The following is a 23,713-nucleotide window of genomic DNA, read 5'->3' as shown; positions in this document are numbered from 1 at the left end:
TTGTTTAGGTTGCAGTGTCCTAGTGAGATGTAGGCTAATACTGGCAGATCTTTCATGACTGCTGTGAGTTACAGCCTCAGTCTGTTGCAGAGGGGACCCAGAAGAGACCTGCCGTCCACTGAGACCTGCCATGCTAATGAATCAGGGACCACAAATGAGTGGAGGACCTGAGGAAACACTGTGATTTTCTATCACTGAGGCATCAGCATAACCGCCAGCTAACCAGGGATCTGATTTCAACCTATGATATGATCTCGGTCATGTCAAGATGTGTGTAAATGACAAAACAAAGATACTAATTTGTCACCATTTTGAACTAGAATGTCCATGGCCATCAAAGTATGCTATGCTTGTATGGTCATTATATTTTGAAGTATGAACAGAGCAGGAGGTCATCAATAGTAATGAGACATTTAAACATGCTGTAAACAGGAAGTACAGTGAGAAATCCCATCTCCTAGACCAATATGAACCCCCCCAGGCATATGGATACCCATGTGAAATTACTTGAAAAAAGACCACTCCAACCCGAGCCACCTTTGCCCACCCACATAGGCAATGAGGCAGTTATGTATCCATGCTCATGTATTCAAGTCTGGACTTGTGCAGACCAATTATCTCCTAATCATCTATGGATGTGACCTGTGACTTATGGCAGATGTTTGTCAAAGCCCTCATGTATCTGTCTGTATTTCAGAGGGATTTGAAGTGATGCTGGGAATGTAAAATGTCTCCTAACCTCTGATGAATCAGTCTTTTCCCAGCATGAAATGCTTCTGGTCAAATGTTATTCATGTAATATTTGTCTATGCTGGTTATCCCATTGAGATAACATCGATGTGTCCCAAAATGGCAACAATTTTAACATTCAAAATAACAATAGTGACACAATGGCAACATATACACTTAAAATTCAGTCCCATTAAATTACATAAATTACAATAAGTGTTAGCTAACTATATATCTTGCAAATCATCAAATAATGAACTAGTGTGGATATTGCATCTCTCTAGCAGTTTGCATGCCCCTGTTACCATCATGTTAGACCTACATACAACACGCCTTGTTCCTCTATGTATAGCCCCTTCTATCTATAGGTTATCAATAATAATAGTCAGATAATAATAGCCTGTCATCTCTATGACTTTTGCTCCAGAGATTCAACTGGAAGTCCCTTTCAAAAACAATAAACACATTCATCAAGACCTGAGTGCAAAACTTGAAAAGTGATGCACATACGGGCTTACAAAGCAAGACAGGCACCTTACATATTTACATCATCTACACCGTCCTCTAAAATTGTTATTTCCAGAGGAAAGCGTTAATTAAATTACAAAGCATTTAAAAGTAGAATATCTGTCTTCTCCTTGCCAGATGATGGTGGGCATGTCCAAACTTGATTCTCCCTGACAACACAGCTAATGGTTGTTATAGTCATTCAGGCATGCTTAAGCCTTTAGAGAATTCAGAAGTGTCTCATGTAATGTCAACATTCTAGCCAAAACATGCTATACATGATTTAAATCATGGATCAGATCATTACAATTATTGCTACGTAGGGGATAATGGTAGTAGAGTTGTAAAGAAACATCAGACAGATTAGACTGAGGTACTATGAAGTGGAGCAAAAAGAAAGAAGAAAAGTAGTTTGACTTTAAATATATTATATGAAATAATAATATGATCAGTAAGTCAAAGCATTGTCCATGTTGTTCCTTCAACAATGGGTATTTCAAAAACAAGTGGTGAAATATTTCATGTTCTTTGCAGTTTATGTGCTATAGACTTGGCGTCAATACAATAGCTATGGGAAGTGATTTATTTTCTTAAAGCAATTAAATGCCTACTTGATCATTTTTCTGGGAACATATTATGAGAATGTGGCAAAGAAATTAAAAGAGCACTCCATGACTAAACCTATCCCTAGGATTGGGTTGAAACATCGCATTTATATGGAAGCCAAACCTTTTAATCTACATTGGCGGGGGAGGGGGGAGAGGGGGGGGGAGTTGAGAAAACAATTCTGAAATGTGCATTCTATTTATGTATGCAGACGATTATTAATTTCAATTTATGTAACCCCACTTACTCCCACAGTTTAATTAATGATGCTTGTTATCAGCTGTGTTTAAGAGGTAATGGACAATGTTGAATTTTGAGTGTTTACAGTGCTGGTAAAAAATCCTGCTTTACCCCCTTTGTAATGCATTGCCAGCGAGCAAGGAGATTAACAGTGTTTGTCATTCTTCCTACTGCTATGTTATAACGTAAACCAAGGAGAGTAGAGAGGGAAAAGCGACGAGCGTACAACTTGGTGACTTGAAATAGCTACCATGGTCAGAAGAACAGGCATCCCACTCCATCACCTAATCCACACCGTAATTCCTGATCTAATTGGAGGGCCAGCTAGGGTCCCACAAAAACACAAGAGGAGGAATGGATTGTGAGAGGGGAGGAAAGAAGGAAGGGAAAGTGGGGGTTGAGGAAAACATGGCTGTGTCAAGGCCTCGCAAACCATCGCTGGGGACAAGCTCTGTGGCTGCTATGTTGATCTATCATCTTTACCATGAGAGATCATCATGATTCGTCTCATCTCATCTCACTGCAACTTCCACTCCGTGGACAGCTGGCGGATATGAAACCTGATTTCAATCGGCCTCTGTAGTGCCACCACGTAGTCTCTTGACAATAACTTGCCTGTACCATCTACTGCAATGGAGCTTATCATATACTGTACAAGTAAGTTTCAGAAGGTTTTATCAGACAGCACAAAAGTTATGGAAGGCAAAGGAAATAGACAGACAACACAACAGTGTATATTTACCAATACATTTTATTCCCCATCACTTATAGTGATGCAATAGATGCATGATTGGAGGACTATCACTCAAATAATTAACATAATTCAAAGACAGTGCTGCTGGAATAAAGAACAGCTGGCAAAACAGGATTATTGAATAATCATAAATCACTTCACCAGGGCATAATCATATTATGACCCACTTAGCTCTTGAGTCCTGTATCTTATGGGTACTTTACAAAGAAGAACTAATCCTTTATATGACATTTTGAGTTTATCCCATCAAAAATTATTATTTTAACATGAACATTATGCAGAGCACACTATATCGATAACACCACATGGTGAAAGTTTAGATCAGTTTACATCCTTTCAATTGACTGGATTGAGAGTATTTAGTCTATTTAGGGTTGAAAAGCATCTGAACAAAGGCAAAATAAGACAAATGTCCTTCCCCAAAGATGCAACGACAAAACAATGGAAAATATTTATGACTGAATAAATCTGTAAGCAGTGCAACGTTTTTGCATTTAGTTTTACATTGGATTACAAGAAAACCTCATCTAAAGCAATGTTCTTTACCAAATTAAATGAAGTAAGCAATTAGAATAAAGTATATTGATTGATAATCCCCCCTTATTCTTCGAAAAAGGCATAGACACTACATATTAGAAGAGGTAAATGGAATGCTAAGAGATGGCAGCTTACCCCTTTCATCCTTTCAGACCTATGTAACACAAATACTATTACAAAGACTAGCCTTTCTTGGCTTCAAAGTGTCTGTCTACTAAAAAAGATCAGACAGGGGTACTTGCTGCAGGTGCTTTGTTAGAATGTCCAGAGTTGATGCAACATAGGATGAGGCTTGGTACATTTCTATAGAGAGGTATTTTATAGCCATAAGGTGTAGTCTAAGGAGGAAAGAGTCAGAGGAACTTAGATTATAAAGTTAACAGTACACTGATTCATTATAGCTAGGCCAACCTTGTACAAAATTAATCAATTTATCTAATCAGTTTTTTGTTTGTTTACTGAGGTACAATTCATACAAAATGTTTTTTTCTTTCAAAGGAAGTTTATTCCAATGCTATTACGTATATATCATAAAAATAAAGGGCTATTTGCTGGTGGTATTGTTGCATAGAGCATTTTGATATATTGCACAGCTCATCATTTACAACAGGATAATTTGAGCATGCTAGCTGATCCTTTAGACTTCCAGTCATTGCGCTAAACATAGTTAGCAATGGCTCCAGAAACTACCTTCAACTTCCTTCAAACTGCACGCAGAGACAAAATAATAATAAATAATAATATGCCATTTAGCAGACGCTTTTATCCAAAGCGACTTACAGTCATGCGTGCATACATTTTTTTTTTTGTGTATGGGTGGTCCCGGGGATCGAACCCACTACCTTGGCGTTACAAGCGCCGTGCTCTACCAGCTGAGCTACAGAGGACCACAAAAAGATGGTATCGATGAGTTCATTGACAAAATGAGTTCATTGACAAAATGTCACACTATCCCTTTTATATAAGCTAGAAATAATAGAGGTCCAAGAATTAATCCCTGTGGAACACCACATTTGATCTCGGAGGGAGTTTAATTCCTTTTAGATTGCTGGAGAACCACAACAAGGACACAGCAAGAAATCACTCACACTTAACATTTGACAGTAGAATACGATAAAAAATGGTATCAAATGATTTGGCAATACAATGTTACCAATGGTATTGTTAGTTATGCTGCCACTTACACAAATGATTACATGGGACCTCCTGGTTAGATACAGTAAACTCCCTGGTGATAACTCCTTTCATTAACAATATAATACAGTACATTGATCCAGGAATAAGATAGACAGTGCTTACCAAGGTCAAGGAAGCTCCCAAGCATAATTACTAATACGGCAAACACAAAGGCATTGTTATTGGACAACTATAATGCCAGATATTACCAGAGCAACACGGCAGTCTATCAGGGAACAGCCTAGGAAGACATAGGGCGGGCATCAATTTAGCCTACTTATCTAAAGTCTCTAATTACTTGGTTTATTTGATAAACAGAACAAGAAAAATCCTTAAATGATTCCGCAAGATCCAAAGGGGATTAATTTCTCACTCCTTGAAAAAACAAATCACGGGTAGAATCCCTTATTTCACTCTTTAATCACGCATTAATTAGGAGCAATAGGGGCACCAGTTACACTTGGCATTTTGGAAGATTGGGGGAGAAAAAAGCCTCTATTAGCCTCTCCAGAGGAAGAGGCAAACACATCAGGCTAAGACAAAGGCTCCACAATCATGCAGAACAGCAGGAAGTGAGGGTTGGGGGAAAGAGGGTCTGGGCTCATGAAAGTCCTACACAATGCTGATATTTCCTCAATGCAGAGCCACACTAGAAACCATCAACGACACGGTCTAGAACACTGTTATATTAAAAAGAACAAGCCCAAACTCCAGTGGATTACACGCTGTCCAGGCATTATTATGGTGAAGTTACGGCATGGCTTGGAATTATATTTCCATGGCAATTTCCAACCGTCCACTAGGGGCAACGTGAGTGCCTGGGTGTTGGGGATGGGTTTAAGGATGAGCTTAAACCGTGAACTATGGCTCTGAGCATTGCTGGTTCAATCCCAGTGCTAGGCATTGTTTTGAAAAAAATAAATATATATATACATATATGGTTTTAACCCTATCCCTATCCCAAACCTTAACCCTAACCACTCCTAAGCTTAAGTTTCGTCTTCACTTTTGCGCAATTTCACTGACAGCAAACAGATGGCAAAACACACCGTCATCTCTTTTGCCTGCAGTTATGGCAAAGGTCTCCAAATGCCTTGGAGGTTGCGTTGAAAATATCTATGTGATTGTGTATATTATGGCCATTAAATTAAATGTATTGACTGATGTATCACTGACTTAATCAATTAATTGATTACCAAGTCACGGATTAGTGAAATGTCTACTCAAAACGTAATTTCTGGTGCAGGAGGGTACGTTATGTTTTCTTGTTCCCTTCACTGACTTCACCTTGTGCCTCAATCAGCAACATTTACTTAAATAATTGTAAATGTGCTCCTATTAGCAACTTGTACTCAAAAACCATGTGAGAGTGACCATGTACACCCCTGAAATTCACAAGAGCGTTAATATCATCTTCATCGTATATAGCGATTGAATATCATCTATCGTATTTAAGCCTCTATTGCACTAAACTAGCATTGATAGAGTTTATAATGGTGGCCAACCTTCTATTCAGCGTTTACCCATCTTCTTTACCATTACATCCCTGAATATAGCGTTGTAGAGAGGAATACCCAATCTAGACAGGGGAGAACAGTGGGATGCTGTCCCCCAACACCTGGCCAAGCTTCAAATGATAGATGGCTTAGTGATATCCGTTGACTCGTCATTAGAATCTTTTAGTTTGTTCCTTTACAAAATGAAAAGTTGTAAGGAACAGAGCGAAAAACAAGGCTCTTAAGTATGTTTTGAAATCATTATGCTCTCGCTCCGTTTTCTTATTTCGCCAGCTTCAATAAAGAGGTAGCTTTGCAAGCAATCTTGGCCTTGCTTGTTTAAGGTAATTACTACTTGTCCTCCCATCCTTCCAGCCCAGATGATGCATGAAAATGACCGTTCCCCTACTTCAATCAACGCTGAGAAAAGAAAAGGGAGAAAGGGGAACAGAAGAAAACAGATGGGAGTGGGGTGTTACTGAGAGAGGGAAACTCTGTGAGACACACACAGCTCCCTCCCTGCATGACAAGAAAGGGCACTGTCTCTGATTAATTAGCTGGAGTTGGTAATCAGTTTAATAAGTCTGAAGTTGACGGTGAGAGGTCCCGTTTGGCGGGGCTAAGCTTAGCGCTGCATTCGGGGCCCTCTCTTTCTTCCACTGAGTAAACACACAGTCTCTATTTACATAAACAGCTGTTTCTTTTTTGTTGGGGTCTATTTTGCCAAAACTGCCTGAAAGCCTCACACCACTGCATAAGGCACCACCAAACTAATACAATTGCAGTCTTTTGAAATATGTATAGGGTGAAGGCACCTTTGGTCACTGGTCCTATAAAGGAAGTATAATGCCTTAAAAGCTTACGTTAGCTTCTTTGTATTCAGTTCAGTTCTCTCCCAATCCAAACTCCAGAAATGGTCAGTCTTTTTCACTCAATCTGGATGGCAAATCTCATTAAAAACGTTTTGTCAGCTGAACATTGTGGAAAACATTACTTCAATGATCTGCCACAAAGCCTTACACTGCCGTAAGCATTGCATTACACTTGATAGAACATACTAGGACTGTTATTTTCTTGTTATAACAAAATAAATAACTTCCTTTAGCCAATGTGTGCGTTGGTATCTGCACTCATCATCATAGATGGGTGTGAGGTGGGCATCAAACATGTTCAGAAAGTCTAAGACCACCCAGGACAGCATTATCATGTCCTTTTGAAGATGATTCATCTTACATTTACATTTACGTCATTAAGCAGACGCTCTTATCCAGAGCGACTTACAAATTGGTGCATTCAACTTATGATAGCCAGTGGGACAACCACTTATATTTTTTTGTTTTACGGGGGGTGGGGGAAGAAGGATTACTGTTATACTATTCCAGGTATTCCTTAAAGAGGTAGGGTTTCAAGTGTCTCCGGAAGGTGGTCAGTGACTCCACTGTCCTGGCGTCGTGGGGGAGCTTGTTCCACCATTGGGGTGCCAGAGCAGCGAATAGCTTTGACTGGGCTGAGCGGGAACTGTGCTTCCGTAGAGGTAGGGGGACTAGCAGGCCAGAGGTGGATGAACGTAGTGCCCTCGTTTGGGTGTAGGGTCTGATCAGAGCCTGAAGGTAAGGAGGTGCTGTTCCCTTCACAGCTCCGTAGGCAAGCACCATGGTCTTGTAGTAGATGCGAGCCTCAACTGGAAGCCAGTGGAGTGTGTGGAGGAGCGGGGTGACATGAGAGAACTTGGGAAGGTTGAACACCAGACGGGCTGCAGCGTTCTGGATAAGTTGTAGGGGTTTAATGGCACAGGCAGGGAGCCCAGCCAACAGCGAGTTGCAGTAATCCAGACGGGAGATGACAAATGCCTGGATTAGGACCTGTGCCGCTTTCTGTGTAAGGTAGGGTCGTACTCTGCGAATGTTGTAGAGCATGAACCTGCAGGATCGGGTCACTGCTTTGATGTTAGCGGAGAAAGACAGGGTGTTGTCCAGGGTCACGCCAAGGTTCTTTGCACTCTGGGAGGAGGACACAACGGAGTTGTCAACCGTGATGGCGAGATCATGGAGCGGGCAGTCCTTCCCCGGGAGGAAGAGCAGCTCCGTCTTGCCGAGGTTCAGCTTGAGGTGGTGATCCGACATCCACACTGATATGTCTGCCAGAGATGCAGAGATGCGATCTTATCTCTCTCTCTCTCTCTCTCTCTCTCTCTCTCTCTCTCTCTCTCTCTCTCTCTCTCTCTCTCTTTGTCTCTTCACTGCATTTTCAAGCAGAAAAACCTGAAATTTCACAAAAGCAAGAGAGATGTGGTGCAGGTCTCTACACCATTTAAGGAAGAAAAATTTACAATTTCTATAAATGTGACACAACTTCTTCTAAATGAATTACTTTCAGATCAATCTTGTTCAGACAGGACATAATGCCATAAATCTGTCTTGCCTCCATAAATTGAAATATTTTACAATCTAATATGGGTTCTTGTCTTTATTTACAAAGTGTCAGGACTGTACATTAACCCTACCAAGTCTACTATGCCATGGGCACTTGCCATAAACAGAAATCAGTTTAAATGACATGTTATGTCCCACCCCACATGGTCTTATATAACAGCAATGTAGGCCTAATGATGGAGAGTTCAAATCATTTAATATTTTGCATAAAAACATCCAAGAAAATCGTACAAAAATGATCAAGTGAAAGATATGCTTATATTACTTGTGCTACTTTGCGTTCGTTTGAAAAAGTTGTTTATGCCATGGTACAGCAGTTGGTTCCAAATCAAACTCAAAGCCTCTGATAAGGGACTGCCACATAACCCATGCAGTTAATGATAGTCCGTTGTTACAACACAAAGCCAATCAAGTAGCTGATAGTGCACAGAAGAAATTTAAGCAGTGTTAAGTGGCCTATTGTCATTCAAATGATAAATATGCTTGGCAGAGGTTTTAGAATGGCTTTTACAAAGCATTGCTATTGTTTGTGTCGAGACAAGGTTTTAGGAAGTCAGAATTGAGGGAATTACTTTGGAGAGTTTCGAGAAGTTCCTTGGGGTTTGAAGACAAATTGGTTCCAAGCTCATTAGGCGTCCCTAACAATCAGATGAGCCTTAAACATCACAACCTTCTGCCTTGACTACAACGGCAAGGACAGGAAGCTGCAGACGAGAGTGATGAATGGTTCAAAGAAGCACTACATTTTGCACACATGTATTTTCTCCAAGCAGTTCAAGACTACCATAATAGGAACATTTACTTGTGTGTACATTACATCAATGCTAAGCTAACATTTTAAGGTACACATATTAGCCACTAACTTGTAGTTTATAAGTATGTATATAAGCAGCTTATAAGGCCTTTATGATGTCTTATTAGCCATATATTAGGCCTTAATTAAGTCAAACATTAGAAGTCATGTAGTACCAATCCTTAATAACCTCATTATTTGCCATAATAAAGGCATATTTACACTGAGTGTTCAAAACATATATGCTATTAAGACATCATAAAGGCCTTATAAGCTGCTTATAAACATACTTATAAACTACAAATTAGTGGCCAATATGTGTACCTTAAAATAAAGTGTTACCCAAATTTCAAGTGGGAACAAAACACAATTTTTTTTTGGTGACAATCTGCTTCATCCAATGTAAAAAAATAAATAATCTATGAAACAGTGAAAGACAATCCATAGTATTCTTTCAGCAGTGCTTGAACAACTCGACTGTAGCTGGTTGTTTTCAATCAAGCAAAGTTGTATAATTACGCAGCTTGCTGTATGTAGGTGGTTATTCTTTCTTTAGGAAGTAGAAAATGAATGGCCACAAAAGCCAGACTCACTGTGCTCATTCATGAGACAAATCAAGGTAACGTTAATTGCGTCACTTAAGTTCATTTGAGCAAATCCCCTGAAGCGATTTCTGATGACTTTGTGTTCATTTGTAAGACAAAGGAATACTTTTTGGTCTGTCAGTGCTGCATTGACCTCAAGGTTATGGTGATGCAGGTGTGTTTTTACTGTAAATGGCTGTTTCTAAGCTATTTATTCTACTCAGTAACTCTGCCCCAATTTCCTGGATGCGTGGTCACTACTCTCCCGTTTCTAGACACAGCATTTCAAAATAAAAGTCATATTACATGTTCTTGGACTACAGTTTTTCTAAAAGTGGCATATTATAGTACATGGTTTCAGTAGAGGTACTAAACAGAACCAATGGGTAAAACATACACAAATGCATACACATTGCATTATGTTGCATCCTACTGACTGTAAAACAAAGCGAGCAGGCAGATACATGTTTTTTTAAGCAGGTATTGCTCTGGTGTTGCTAAAGATGTCATTACCTTTGTGGGCATTGTTAAATAGTTATATAAAGAAAAATGAAATATTCATACAGATAAAATGCAATATGCAGTTTGCTTAGTGAAGATGAATGCATAATGACTGCGGGCTCAGCATATTTTTCTTGAGAACATTTTATTCCATTTCCAGATAGCAAAAAAAATAATTGAAAGTTAATTTTCATTTTGTGTTCTTTAAGTTATGTAAAATGATAATACATGATTTCAAATGCTTTTGCAATTTGCAGCTCATATAATGTAATAATTAACCCACATAATAACTAACCCACAGTCTTATTTTTAATTATTGTGGAATTGTATTTATAAGCATTCCTTTGTTATCAGATTATACATGTTATGTCTACTTGACCTCATTCCCATAGCTTGAAACAAGTTGCAGTTTTAGAAAACTTAGGAAAGTGTTAAATACAGCTAATCGAAGTATGATACAGTGGGCATATTTCTTGCTTGGTACTTGGCAGCTTGGGTATTGGAATTGATCATGAGTTCCAAACTTCAATTAGTGAAAGAAATAACATACATTCATAATTTGATGTGAAGCTTTGTGGTCACCCAAGAGATCCTCTGTTCTTGCACTGGATTTTATATGAAAACAGTCATATGAATCTGAGGTCCTCATTAATTACCCTGAGTTAGACAGATAATCTAAAAAATATAATAGTTTGTATATTTGCAATGTTGTTGCAAGGTATGTACTGTATTTCTCCATTTTACTTCCACATCCTTATTATATAGACAATAGACACTGTATAGACCATATTAACACTTACTAATTCCATTGTCTTTCACTCTCTCTGATACAGCCTACAATGGTGTTAAATTCTTTGAGAATGATCTTGATTCTTTGAAAGTAAGCCTTTGATTGCTGTTCAATACTGTTCTTTATAGCAGTTTTGAGATGACTTTTCCCATGCATTGAACGAGACATAATAACCTTATTGTAACATAGGTTAAAGGCACATACATACCTATAACACGTTATAAAGCATTATACCTACAGTCTTTAAATAAGACCACTCCATTGGACTGAAAAAAGTATGAACACCCAAACACTGTCAAACAAATATTTTCAAAGGACATGGGGTTAATTTGGCCCGGAGACTAATCTATTTTGGTGTGATTATTAATTGTGACAGACCCATAATCATTTAATGATTGTTGCATTCGAAATAAATGGCATGTATTTTGTGTTATAATTCTGCGCATCTTGACAAATAAGACCCATTAAACAACCCTATGGCCTTTTTCAAGAGTGATGATTACCCTAATTAAAACTGCAAAACATCTGTGAGGGCCGTGGATGTGCCAGAATTAAACAGGTCATTAAATCAGCCGGGGAAAATGTCAACATCCACATCGCCTGTCGCTCTGAGACTAGTTTACATTCATCAGGAATTAATGTTATGAATATGAAACACAACATACCTCCTTCAATAAGGAAGGAGCAGCATTGACACAAAATGCAACAAAATTCAAACGTTTTATTTGACTACAATTTGAGATTATACAAATTCAAAGCAAATGTTCTGTACATCCATCTATCTATGGATGTACGTGAGCCTATGAGAGATCCCTCTTCTTAGAGACTAGTCTATTGTCTGATATTTTGAATATTTCCCTTATCTGTAGCATCTCCTGGGGTCATATCCTGGAGCTTCTGGAGTTATGTCTGTTTATATGTTTGTTTGCTTTTATTACAAGGTACATGTGTCCCTTTTCACAGCAGAACCTACACAACAATGCATTTAATAGGATTGTTGTTTTTATTCCACTCCTAACAACAACCACTTTCCCCCATAAGTGTTTCAACATGTGCCCAAGGAGTTTGTCTATGCATTTCACAACAAATCAACATAGGTCAGAGGCCAAGCCTGGCCTGCAGTAAAAACCCATTGAAAATGACTCCTTAACATGGAGAGAAGGAAACAGGATTTTCCTGCTTAAAAAACTGTATCTTCTCTGCTCAAGGCATTATGTTCAAAGAGATGAATAAACAGAGATGCTATTGATACGGTGGCTACGTCGCTCTAGGCTGTACGCTGGCCATGTTCAATGAAAACATTTGTCTTGCTGACATTTAAATGGCTATATGGCTTTTTTACATATAGCAAAAGCCTATTCACAGATGTGAATTGCTTCTGGCCATTGTTTTGAGTCCACTGGTTCAACAGCATTATGCCAAGGACACAGGATGAGATGATGTACATATAAAGGGGTCTTTCCAAGAGAAGGTAAACATAACCTGAGAACAGGTCAAATGGAATATCACCCTCATGAAAAGCAGTCATTTTCTCTGAGAGTTGGGGGTTGTGCAATGTTTATGAAATGAACCACAATAACACACAGTGCTAGCAGTGCAAGTTCATTGTGAAACCATTTACATTACAGGAAGTAGTTTAAATGATGATCATCCAGAATGTTTAGATGCCACTCCTGTGGAAACACAGTGTTGTCATGGCGCCTAACACTTAAATGATCTTGATTGAATGACTTGCTTTTTAAAAATGTATTTCCAACACCCACAGTGTCGTGAGCTGAACACCGTAAAAAAAAGGGGGTCAATTTAAGGGTCAATTTAAAAAGTGGGTGTTAAAATGCTACGGAGATTTTGCTTGGCTTACATCCAGACTTTTGAAACAGCTAGACTTCAGTATTATTGAAAATGACCATAATTAACACTAGTAAATCCTGCTTGATGAATTACAAATGTTACATGTTAAAGCTATTTGTTAGAATGATTTGTCCAATTTGACATGGTGTAGATTTTAGTTTTAGGCACCATAAATGAACAGTCTAATGTTTTATGTATGAAAACCATTCCATCAATCTTTTGCTTTGTTCTCAATCAAGATGCATGTTTGACATTATTGTATTCAAAGTGAGGACAATAACCCATACTTTGATGTGATTAACATTGTTAAACTCTTCTCTCACTAAAGGACTGTTAAATAGATGAATTACCTCATCTTCATATCTAACAGCCTCTCTCACACACACACACAGTCCTATACTGTAGGCTCCAGTTTGGAAATTATTAGCAAGTCTTCACTCATTCAGACAATCGTCATCTGATGGTGTCAGAAACAAAATGAAAACATATACTGTAGAGCAAATTTGTTTTTTTTCCACAACAAAATTTCCACCCACAAATAAACAACAGTATCATGTAAAAGTGATTACGAAAACGATTGCCAATGATAACGACAGTTTTATGCTTAACACTAAAAGGCCCAGTGCAGTCAAAAACATGATTTTCCTGTGTTTTATACATATTTCTACACTATGAGGTTGGAATAATACTGTGAAATTGTGAAAAGATGATAATGCCCTTTTAGTGTAAGAGCTGTTTGAAAAGACAGCCTGAAATTCCAGCCTGTTTTGGTGGGATGGAGTTTTGGCCTGACATCACCAGTCAGTGAATTAGTTAATATACGATAAGAAAGAGTTCAGCTAGTTTTAAGACCACTCCCAGACAGCCCCAAGCTAAATTGTTGCTTGAGACATTTCTCTTTGATAAGAAGCTATTTTTGTTTCTTTTAGACCATTTTTTATTGAAAACAATCACAGTAAGGTACTTAATTGTTACCCAGAAATGAAAAACAGCTGGTTTTCTTGTCTGTGGAATTCATTGTAGTTCTCAGATGTTCAAAGTTTTAAGCTGCTTCGGTCAAGTAAATCTTTTATGCTGATGTTCTGCCCATTTTTCTTGCAGTGAGAGACTGATTCAGCATATACAGCAAGAATATGAGAATAGGATACAGCGTTTAGGAATGGGTGCACAAATGTGTGAAAAGCAAACAACTGAGGTGGATTAATCCAGATTGCCTTGGAGCAAAGCAATCATTTTGCATTGTTAACAAAATAATGTAGGTTTATGAATAATGGCAATTACCAGACTTGCACTTTTTCCGCATGCAATTTGAAATGACAATAATAATCATCGCAATCGGCATTGGGGGAAGCATTTGGGTTGGACCAGTTGGAGAGGAGGTCATTGCAGATCAAAAGAAGATCAAAGTGCAAAGAAACTATAAAGAGGAGCATCACATCTACTGGGTACACAACAACAACGTTGTTCATCGCTCAAACTCTTTACAGGTATAGAGCAGGCTTCTCAGAAATATCCTGTGCTTCTTGTTTAAGCTGAGGAACAATGGCATCTTTCTCAGCATGGGTGAAGGCCAACGCCAAAGCCTCTGTTTCATGTCTCATACCCTCTCTGTTGACACAATTTACAGTTTATGACTGCTCAGAACAGTTTACAGCAGCCAAATTTCATTTTGCACTGGCAAATCCTATCGCACATTATCCTGTACATTGCATTAGGACCCTAATCTCTTCTTTCTCTACCTCCTCAGAAGAAAGGAGCGCCTTCATGATTAACCCACTTTACAGCAATAAATAAACGCATCATCCAGTAATGTACACCAGATTTAATTTGAAGAAAAAAGGCCCAGAAATGCTCAAATCACAGAAATGTAATGGAACATAGCACACACAGCAGCCACCATGGAGTGCTCAGAGAATTAATTTGAACATTCCATAATTCTCATCTTATACAGACTTTATGTTTTTTTGTTGTTATTGTTCTGTACAGTATCTTGACGTTTTCTCACAAACTTTATTAAATTAACTGAGAAATTACACAAATCTTTACAAGAACCTTCATTTTCTTTCTCGTCGGTTTACGTCACATATAGCCCATGTTGCTTTTGGTTTCCCATCTTTGTTTGGCTTCAAACCTGAAACAATATTAAAATACTGATTTAGCAAAAACCTATTTTGAGTACTTGTAATAAAAATCCTGCAAAATGTATTCTCTTTTACAGAAATGACAACAATTAATTTCCGTATGAAATATACATATTTCCATGTTATCGAGAGCTTGAAATAACAGTAAGTTGAGTGTTGTTCTTATACATTGGCATAACAGATTTTACACATATTCGAACCATGACATCCACTGTGACAGTTCATAATGGTGTCCATCTAATTTTACGAGACGGCTACAGTACACGATTTCTCTGTATAGGCGAAAGCTAGCATGTACGCATACCTGTGCATGAAATAAGTGGGAAAGAAGCTGGCAAGCTAGGCAAATATGCATAATAAATGTGTGTCGCTAACAAACTGCGATTGAACGTAAATGAAATGAAGGAGATAATTGTGGGGAGGAGAGGAAAAAGACAACAAACCCCCAAGCGATTTGCTTCTTCCTTTTCTGGGCTGCCCGCGAAGCCTCCGCTTCCTGTTTGCTTTGCACAAAGTCACGGCAATCGGCGGCTTGAGCGATTTTCACGGCCAGCTATTGAGAGAGAGACAAAGACAAGGCCCATTAGAGGATGTAAATCAGTCTCTCTGGCAAGCAGAGCTCTTCCAACTGATGTGTCAGGGTGGCTTCCCATGAGTGCCTCCAGTCCCCGTTTTGTCTCACCCCGACCATGATGCAATGACTGCCATGATGGCACGTAGATCGTGGGTTGGTGAAGAAAAAACATGGTACATTCACACAGACAACTGCTTAACAGTAATCGAAAACAAGACAGTCAACCATTTACCATGAACGTGCAAAAAATTATGTCATGACATTTACTAAATCGTTTGAATGTACACTAAAGGAGACCTTGTGCAGTTCTTTAAATGAGAAGTTAAAGGAATGAACGTGACTGCAAGTGGCAAACACATTTTGTTCAAATCCCATGGAGGAAGTGCATGTATTGTTGAGCAGAATAATCCCAATAACCCCAGTCACACAGAAGCACGAGAAACAAAAGGAAAAATCCTGTCACTCCTGAGATAGGTTTATTATTCGACCGAAGGAAAAGTTTGATAAACACTTGGAACAAATCACCCTTTCTAAAATTCATAGAGTACAATCAGGGGAAATAAAAAAAGTCTTAAGGTAATGAAGAAATGTGCCACCATTTCTCAACTGGAAAAAAAAAACCTGCTGGTGATTTTTTTTCTTTCAATTATAATTAAGTGGGATAAACTTTATTAGAAAGACTGAAACTAAAATATCTCCTAATGCATGCTGGGATTAAGCAGGTCAGAGCGAGCAGCCAGGACAAATGTAACTCTAAAGGCTTTTTATCACCATATTTCAGGAACCAAGGGTGTAAAATGTTCTAATTTGGGATACATTAAAAGCCATAAAGGTCTTTCAAAAATATTAATGGTACTTTGCTTGGATTTAAGATAAGGGCTTCAGCTGGCTGCAAGTACTGGGCTCTGGCTGGGCCCTTGAGGCATTCATCTATACAGTCACTTGGAAGATTTGTAAAAGCGTCTGCATAACCTGAAGCTAACATACTATGACAGTTTTCTAATTCCTTGCCATTTTTTATAGGTTTTAAAGCCAATAAATCATGTTTTGCTGGAGAAAGGGAAAGTTATAATGGGTGATCATTCTCATGTTGGGAGTAGATTTGCCAGCAGATAATGCTCACCAGGGCGTTTTGAGCACCATGTTTAAGTGGTGTAGGTACTAAATGCAGTTGCTTGGCTGTGGCACACGCTGGGATCATATATCAGAAGATTTATTCAATTGTTGACAAATCTCCGAAAGGGACATTTGCCAAAAATAAAGTAATTGGGTAAAAGGCATAGTTTTGAGAGAAAATAAAATGAATTCGGAGGACACTAAATGGCTCCTTTTGATTTATATTCTTTACAACACAAGGATTACCCACATTAACCTGCTCTCCTGTGTGGATCATTTTAAATGCAAAGGTCTAGAAACCACGCCTTCCTAAACATTCTTCCGAAACCAAAATGAAAACCCTCTCACATACGCCCTCCACCCTTCCCTCTATTCTCTTTCAAATGCAGCCACTGAGCGGTTACTATATTTAAAGCGTTAAAGGTCTTTAATTTTTTATCAGTTCAGTCTACAATCCCTGATTGTCTTTACTGGGGCTCAACATTAATGTCAACCAAGTTACCTAGGCGACAGAACAGATCAAAGAGACAAAAAAGCCCTCAAATGTCTGATTAATCAAGCCTGCAAACAGCTTATTTCTTTTAGCCTGCATGCAAGTATGAAAATGAGATTCCGAGAGCAGTACATTGTGCAGATTTGTTCATTCTTATCTGAACAAAGCCAGCGGCAGCTTATTTCATGGATCACTGGCACTGTCAGCGCTGTGGCGCCGAGCAGGTGACGGCTCCTCTTTCTGTGGCGAGAACAAAATTAGCAAAAAGTCGGCACAAATTAGCCTCTCATATTTTCAGTAATATGACATTATTTTTCATTTACTTTTTTTGATCCACTTTTCAGGATTTTTTCTCCCCCTCCCCCTGCATCTTAGTGCCAAATCCTTTCACATCACAAGAAATGAAAAAAAATTGCTGCCAGAATAAAAAATACAAAGCTAGAAAAAAAGACATGGGCCTATACAACAGAAAAAACGAATGTGTTCTTTGTTTAAGGCAGTCACACAAGCCAATCTATGTTTCCTTAAAACCCATATTAAAAGAAGATTTTGTGTCCGATACCAAAACCATAGTCTTTTCTTTAAAAAGTATGTCCTGAGCACAGCCTCTGTTTAACACAAGGTTTATTCAAAGGATTAATACTGTGACCTTTGGAAGGTTTGCAGGCAGCATATTCATGCTGCATTATACTGCCGCTGCAGCAGCTTAGGACCACTAGGAGGGTTAAGACAATAGTAACGCTTTCTGTTGTCACTCATGTTTGGGTCATCATAGAGATTCAAGTGGACCTCCAAATACGGGGCCTCGCTATACTATATGTCACTTCAGCACAGACCATATTAAAGATAAGGCATGTCCAGACATGTCCATTGTATTGACACAATATAGTATTGAGTAATGCAAGGTATTGGTCATAGTCCCCGTTGAGCTGACCTGTATGCTACACCATAGCCTACTGCATGGACAGCATGGATGGGTCTTCTGTCAGTGACATCCCTTCCAAAATATGCAAGACATTGGGGATCATGCCGGTAGTTCTACCAGTTTACCAAATCACATTTTATTTGTCACATGCGCCGAATACAACCTTACAGTGAAATGCTTACTTACAAGCCCTTAACCAACAATGCAGTTTTAAGAAAAAGAAGTGTTAAGAAAGTATTTACTAAAATAAACTGAAGTTAAAACATGACTGCATACAGTGTTGACAATGACAGAATGAATAGTTATCAGTAACTCCTGGATCTCTGGATATCCCAAGATACACATTACAAACAACAGCAGCTTCAAAAGACAATGGTAGGGAGGGACGATTTAACTTAAAAACACAAATGCTTTTCTATACGAATACAATGTTCAAGCTGGTATTAACAACATGAAATAAATGATGGCTTTAAGGAAGAAATGGCCTTAAACCCATTCATAAATGTCCTATCCAGGGAAGCCTCTTCCAATTAAAACGTGTGAGAGGTGGATTAACAGGGGCTATGTGGCTTTGCCACACTAAATCACCACCCCGAGCTGCTCTGCTGCATTTGACGTGTAAACGATTAATGACCAGCCTAATTCCCTTATCACACTACCTTAATGCCTAAATAATGTGGCCTTAGTCAACTTTGGAAAGCAGGGCTATATAAGAATGGAATGAATATCAGATTAGCAGCTCATATGTAATTTCAATCTAATTTCGAAGAATCGAGGTAGGGAGGAAAAAAGGAAAATGGGTTTCTAGTCTGAAAAGTCTGATTGTTATACTTCAAATTGACCTTGTTTATGACACGTAAAAGCATCACTGGGACAATGAAGCATAAAGCAGTCTGTCCACTAAATTGCTTTGATGTCATTCAATCTATTTCCAATTATTGGTTGTCCTATCTGTGCAGGTTAAACAAAGAAATGACTATGCTGATAAGAAGAATTAGGTCTAGTTCAACCCCCTGAAAAAGCTAGGGAGGAAACATGAAAGTTAATATTCTGTGTATGTGTAGAAAATAAAACATTCGTGATCAAAGAGATAATGGATAACCGAAAGTCTTGACAATGATTTGAGTGAAGTCTTGCTCAAATTGAATGCATAGGCCTAAAGCTTTGCCTATACAAGTGTTAAGATTATGCTGATGTGCTCTTATTTCACTGTGAGCCAAATGTGTGTAGGGCCACTCAATATATTGTACATAGTAGCTACTTTAACCCAACACCTAGCTACAGTACCTCATCAAGAGGTTCTGAGTTTCTTTCGGCATAACGGCTACCAGGGGTTGGGATGACAATCCCATGACCAAAGTCTGAGACCCGGTCAGGGCTACACCTGAATTTGCGAATTGGTGTCAGAAGTGTGATGGCGCTACCGTGAGGCCATCGAAAGTGTGCCCAGGCATTAGGAACTTGAGATGGAGAAGGAAAGTGTAGAAGAGGGGTAGTGTAGCGACTTCAACCCAACACCTATCAACTTTGTCAAAAGGTTGGGATCCCTTGGTAAGCTAAGGTGTTGGTTGCAGGAACCGGGTTTTAAGTCCTGGACAGGGGTCAATAGGAATGTAACAATTCACCGATACGCATCGGTCCCCGGTTCAAATGTTTACAATATGAGTGCATCGGTCTGCGGGACCCCAAACTGATCCAAATGTAGCATGCATCGGAGTCAGAAAATCGATTCAAACGTCACGAATTGCCGGTTCACAAAAATGTTTTGCTCAAATGACTTTTTATACCTTCTGAAAATACCTCATATTTTGTGACAACTGTGTCCTCTCCTTCAGTGTCGAACTAAGCATGTAATTATGTTGACAGTCATTTTGCATGCCGAAGAACCCCAGGCAATATCAGTAGCCTAGTTAAACTGTACGCTGTTCACAGCTTCGCGTGCTGACCAACGAGAGGTAGGTCTATTCCTCATATGGCACATCTGCGCTTCACCTTCAGCATTCACATGTTTGTGAAATGGCTTGCGCAATATCAGGCTTTATTAGTTGAGTGACAACCAATGTAATTTGCTAGGTTATTTTTATCAAATGCACTGTTGAAAAAGGTGTTTTACTGGAATAAAAACAGCCTAAGCTACCGCCGGAGACAACTCTCATCTGGCTATAGGTAGGCTACATGCATATCGGGGCTTAGCCTAGATTAGATTTCATTTCGACTGTTCAGGTTCACCATCAGCAATTGTTTTGGTAGTTTTGCTTGAAACAATCAGTATCTATGGTATTTTTTTTTTGATATACAGGGTAATGTTGATCATTTCATAACAAGGACAGAAATCACTTTTGCTACACGCACTGCATGGTCGAAACGTGGGAGAAGAAGAGTCCATCAAAACGTACAAACTGTCTAATAATGTAAAATGTCTAAACCATTCGATTATGAGATGGGGGTGAAATTCAAAGTTGTGCTATACACTCAGTGGTCATTTTATTAGGTACACCCATTTAGTACCGGTTCGGAACCCCCTTTACCTCCAAAACAGCTTGAAATCTTCGGGGCATGGAAACATAGGTCCATTGATACCAATTGAGCAAAGGTGTTTCAGGAAAACATTTCCCACACCAATACACCAACAGCCTGTACAGTTGACACCAGGCAGGATGGGGCCATTGACTCGTGCTGCTTACGGCAAATCCTGACTCTGCATGACGCAACGTCCGGACCAGGCGATGTTTTTCCACTCCTCAATTGTCCAGTGTTGGTGATCTCGTTCCCACTGCAGCCGCTTCTTCTTGTTTTTAGCTAATAGAAATGGATCCCGAGGTGGTCGTCTGCTACAATAGCCCATCCGTGACAAGAACCGACGAGTTGTGCGTTCCGAGATGCCGTTCTGCACTGTTTTCGAGTAATTCTTGACCTAGAGCGGAAATTCTTGTTAAGGTTCCACCTCGAAGACTGACGCAGGCTGGTAATACATATTCAGGAATTGGGGGTGGGAACGTTGTGGTGATTTCCAAGTGTAGCAGAGAAATAACAACAAATAGGGCACTGACTGACAGCTGTCAGTGTAACTAGCTAGCATGCTAACCTTAGCTAGCTAATTAAAGTTATGTGAGCACCATTTCAGTTAAGACAATCATTATTTCAGAAAAAGAAATACCTGTCAAGAGATGAGTCTCAGCTAAACCGTGCCTATTCGAGCTGTTGACATGTTGATGTTTGTCTGACTCTTAACGTTTGATAATTCCAGTGAAACCGTGTCGGATTCCAGACATCATTCATATTTGGAAAACGCACACAGACATTATCAAATAGCTATATTCTTTGTTCTCTAGGTTATCATTTCAGCAAGCTAGCTAGCTATATATCAATGCATTATCTAAATTGCGACTGCGAATCCACAATAGAAATAGAACGAATATAAGCTCTGGTAATATGGATAACCTAACTATTGAACGGTTTGGAGCGTGTATTGAAGCAATGCAAAAGTTCGTTTTGTATGGCAGGTGCCCCGGGAGGGTTGAGATTTCTCTTTACGATCAATGAAATGGTAGAAAATGAGCAAACCCTGCACACCTGGCCATCCAAAATGAATTTGCCTAAAACGTTATTGGTCAAAACCATTAATCTTGTAGCGACAGGGGGAGTGGGGTTCTAAAATGCAATCATATCACGCAATTTAACATTTATGATTTTATGCAGATTAGCTAAAAAATCATTTCAATTTAACAAATTACCCAATGGATTATGAATTATGATAATTTGCTGGTAAAAAAAACCCAGTTTGGACAACATATTTTTATCTGCTCCATGACAAGGCGGCCAAGTGCAGGGTCGTCATTAGTTAACACAGCTAGTTAACTACATTTTCTCTACTTAAAATCAGATTTGAAACCTAACTCTCACCTTAACCCTAACCACACTGCTAACCTTAGCCTAACCCTAACCTTGAATTAAGACCAAAAAGCTCATTTTTGTTTTCATGAATTTGTATAGCCAACTTTGACTTTGCGCCTGTTTTATCTAGTGGAAACCCAAATATAGGCTACAGACAAAAGCTGTTTGGCTCTCATACGACTCACGTATTCAGACCCCTTGAATTTGTCCACATTTTGTTACGTTACAGCCTTATTCTAAAATTGATTAAATTGTTTTTCCCCCCCTCATTAATCTACACACAATACCCCATAATGACAAAGCAAAAACAGGTTTGTAGAAATGTTGGCAGTGATTACAGCCTCGAGTCTTCTTGGGTATCACGCTACAAGCTTGGCACACCTATATTTGAGGAGTTTCTCCCATTCTTCTCTGCAGATGCTCTCAAGCTCTGTCAGGTTGGATGGGGAGCGTTGCTGCACAGCTATTTTCAGGTCTCTCCAGAGATGTTAGATCAGGTTCAAGTCCGGGCTCTGGCTGGGCCACTCAAGGACATTCAGAGACTTGTCCCGAAGCCACTCCTGCGTTGTCTTGGCTGTGTGCTTAGGGTTGTTGTCCTGTTGGAAGGTGAACCTTCGCCCCAGTGTGAGGTCCTGAGCGCTCTGGAGCAGGTTTTCATCAAGGATCTCTCTATACTTTGCTCCGTTCATCTTTCCCTCGATCCTGAATAGTCTCCCAGTCCCTGCCACTGAAAAACATCCCCACAGCAAGATGCTGCCACCACCATGCTTCACCGTAGGGATGGTGCCAGGTTTCCTCCAGACGTGTCGATTGGCATTCAGGCCAAAGAGTTCAATCTTGGTTTCATCAGACCAGAGAATCTTGTTTCTCATGGTCTGAGAGTCTTTAGGTGCCTTTTGGCAAACTTCAAGCGGGCTGTCATGTGCCTTTTACTGAGGAGTGGCTTCTGTCTGGCCACTCTACCATAAAGGGCTGATTGGTGGAGTGCTGCAGAGATGGTTGTCCTTCTGGAAGGTTCTCCCATCTCCACAGAGGAACCCTAGAGCTCTGTCAGAGTGACCATCGGGTTGTTGGTCACCTCCCTGACCAAGGTCCTTCTCCCCCGATTGCTCAGTTTGGCAGGGCGGCCAGCTCTAGGAAGAGTCTTGGTGGTTCCAAAATTATTCCATTTAAGAATGATGGATGCCACAGTGTTCTTGGGGACCTTCAATGCTGCAGAATTTTTTTGGTACCCTTCCCCAGATCTGTACCTCGACACAATCCTGTCTCAGAGCTCTACGGACAATTCCTTCGACCTCATGGCTTGGTTTTTGCTCTGACATGCACTTTCCAAATCATGTCCAATCAAATGAATTTACCAGAGGTGGACTCCAATCAAGTTGTAGAAACATCCCAAGGATGATCAATGGAAACAGGATGCACCTAAGCTCAACTTTGAGTCTCATAGCAAAGGGTCTGAATACTTATGTAAATAAGGTATTTCTGTTTTTTATATGTAATACATTTGCAGAAATTTGTAACAACCTGTTTTCACTTTGTCATTATGGGGCATTGTGTGTTGATTGCTGAGGATT

General features: G+C 39.4%; 1 protein-coding gene across 4 annotated transcripts in view; it reads right to left on the bottom strand.

Moving 5' to 3' along the window:
• Positions 1-14,803: 14,803 nt before the first annotated feature.
• The window catches only part of LOC121553172 (protein FAM204A), a 92,449-nt gene continuing 83,539 nt past the window's right edge, over positions 14,804-23,713 (bottom strand). For all 4 annotated transcript variants that reach the window (XM_041866111.2, XM_045211519.1, XM_041866110.2 and 1 more), the window contains 2 exons: positions 15,581-15,690; positions 14,804-15,127 (listed from right to left, as the gene is read on the bottom strand). In XM_041866111.2, coding sequence (XP_041722045.1) covers positions 15,076-15,127; positions 15,581-15,690 — 162 coding nt within the window. In that variant the 3' untranslated portion in view covers positions 14,804-15,075. The remainder of the gene's footprint in view (positions 15,128-15,580; positions 15,691-23,713) is intronic.

The sequence above is a fragment of the Coregonus clupeaformis genome, chromosome 37 (genome assembly GCF_020615455.1).
Source record: "Coregonus clupeaformis isolate EN_2021a chromosome 37, ASM2061545v1, whole genome shotgun sequence".
Lineage (NCBI taxonomy): Eukaryota > Metazoa > Chordata > Actinopteri > Salmoniformes > Salmonidae > Coregonus > Coregonus clupeaformis.
The sequence above is the reverse complement of the archived record's forward strand: the minus strand, read 5'-3'. Positions and strand labels throughout refer to the sequence as shown.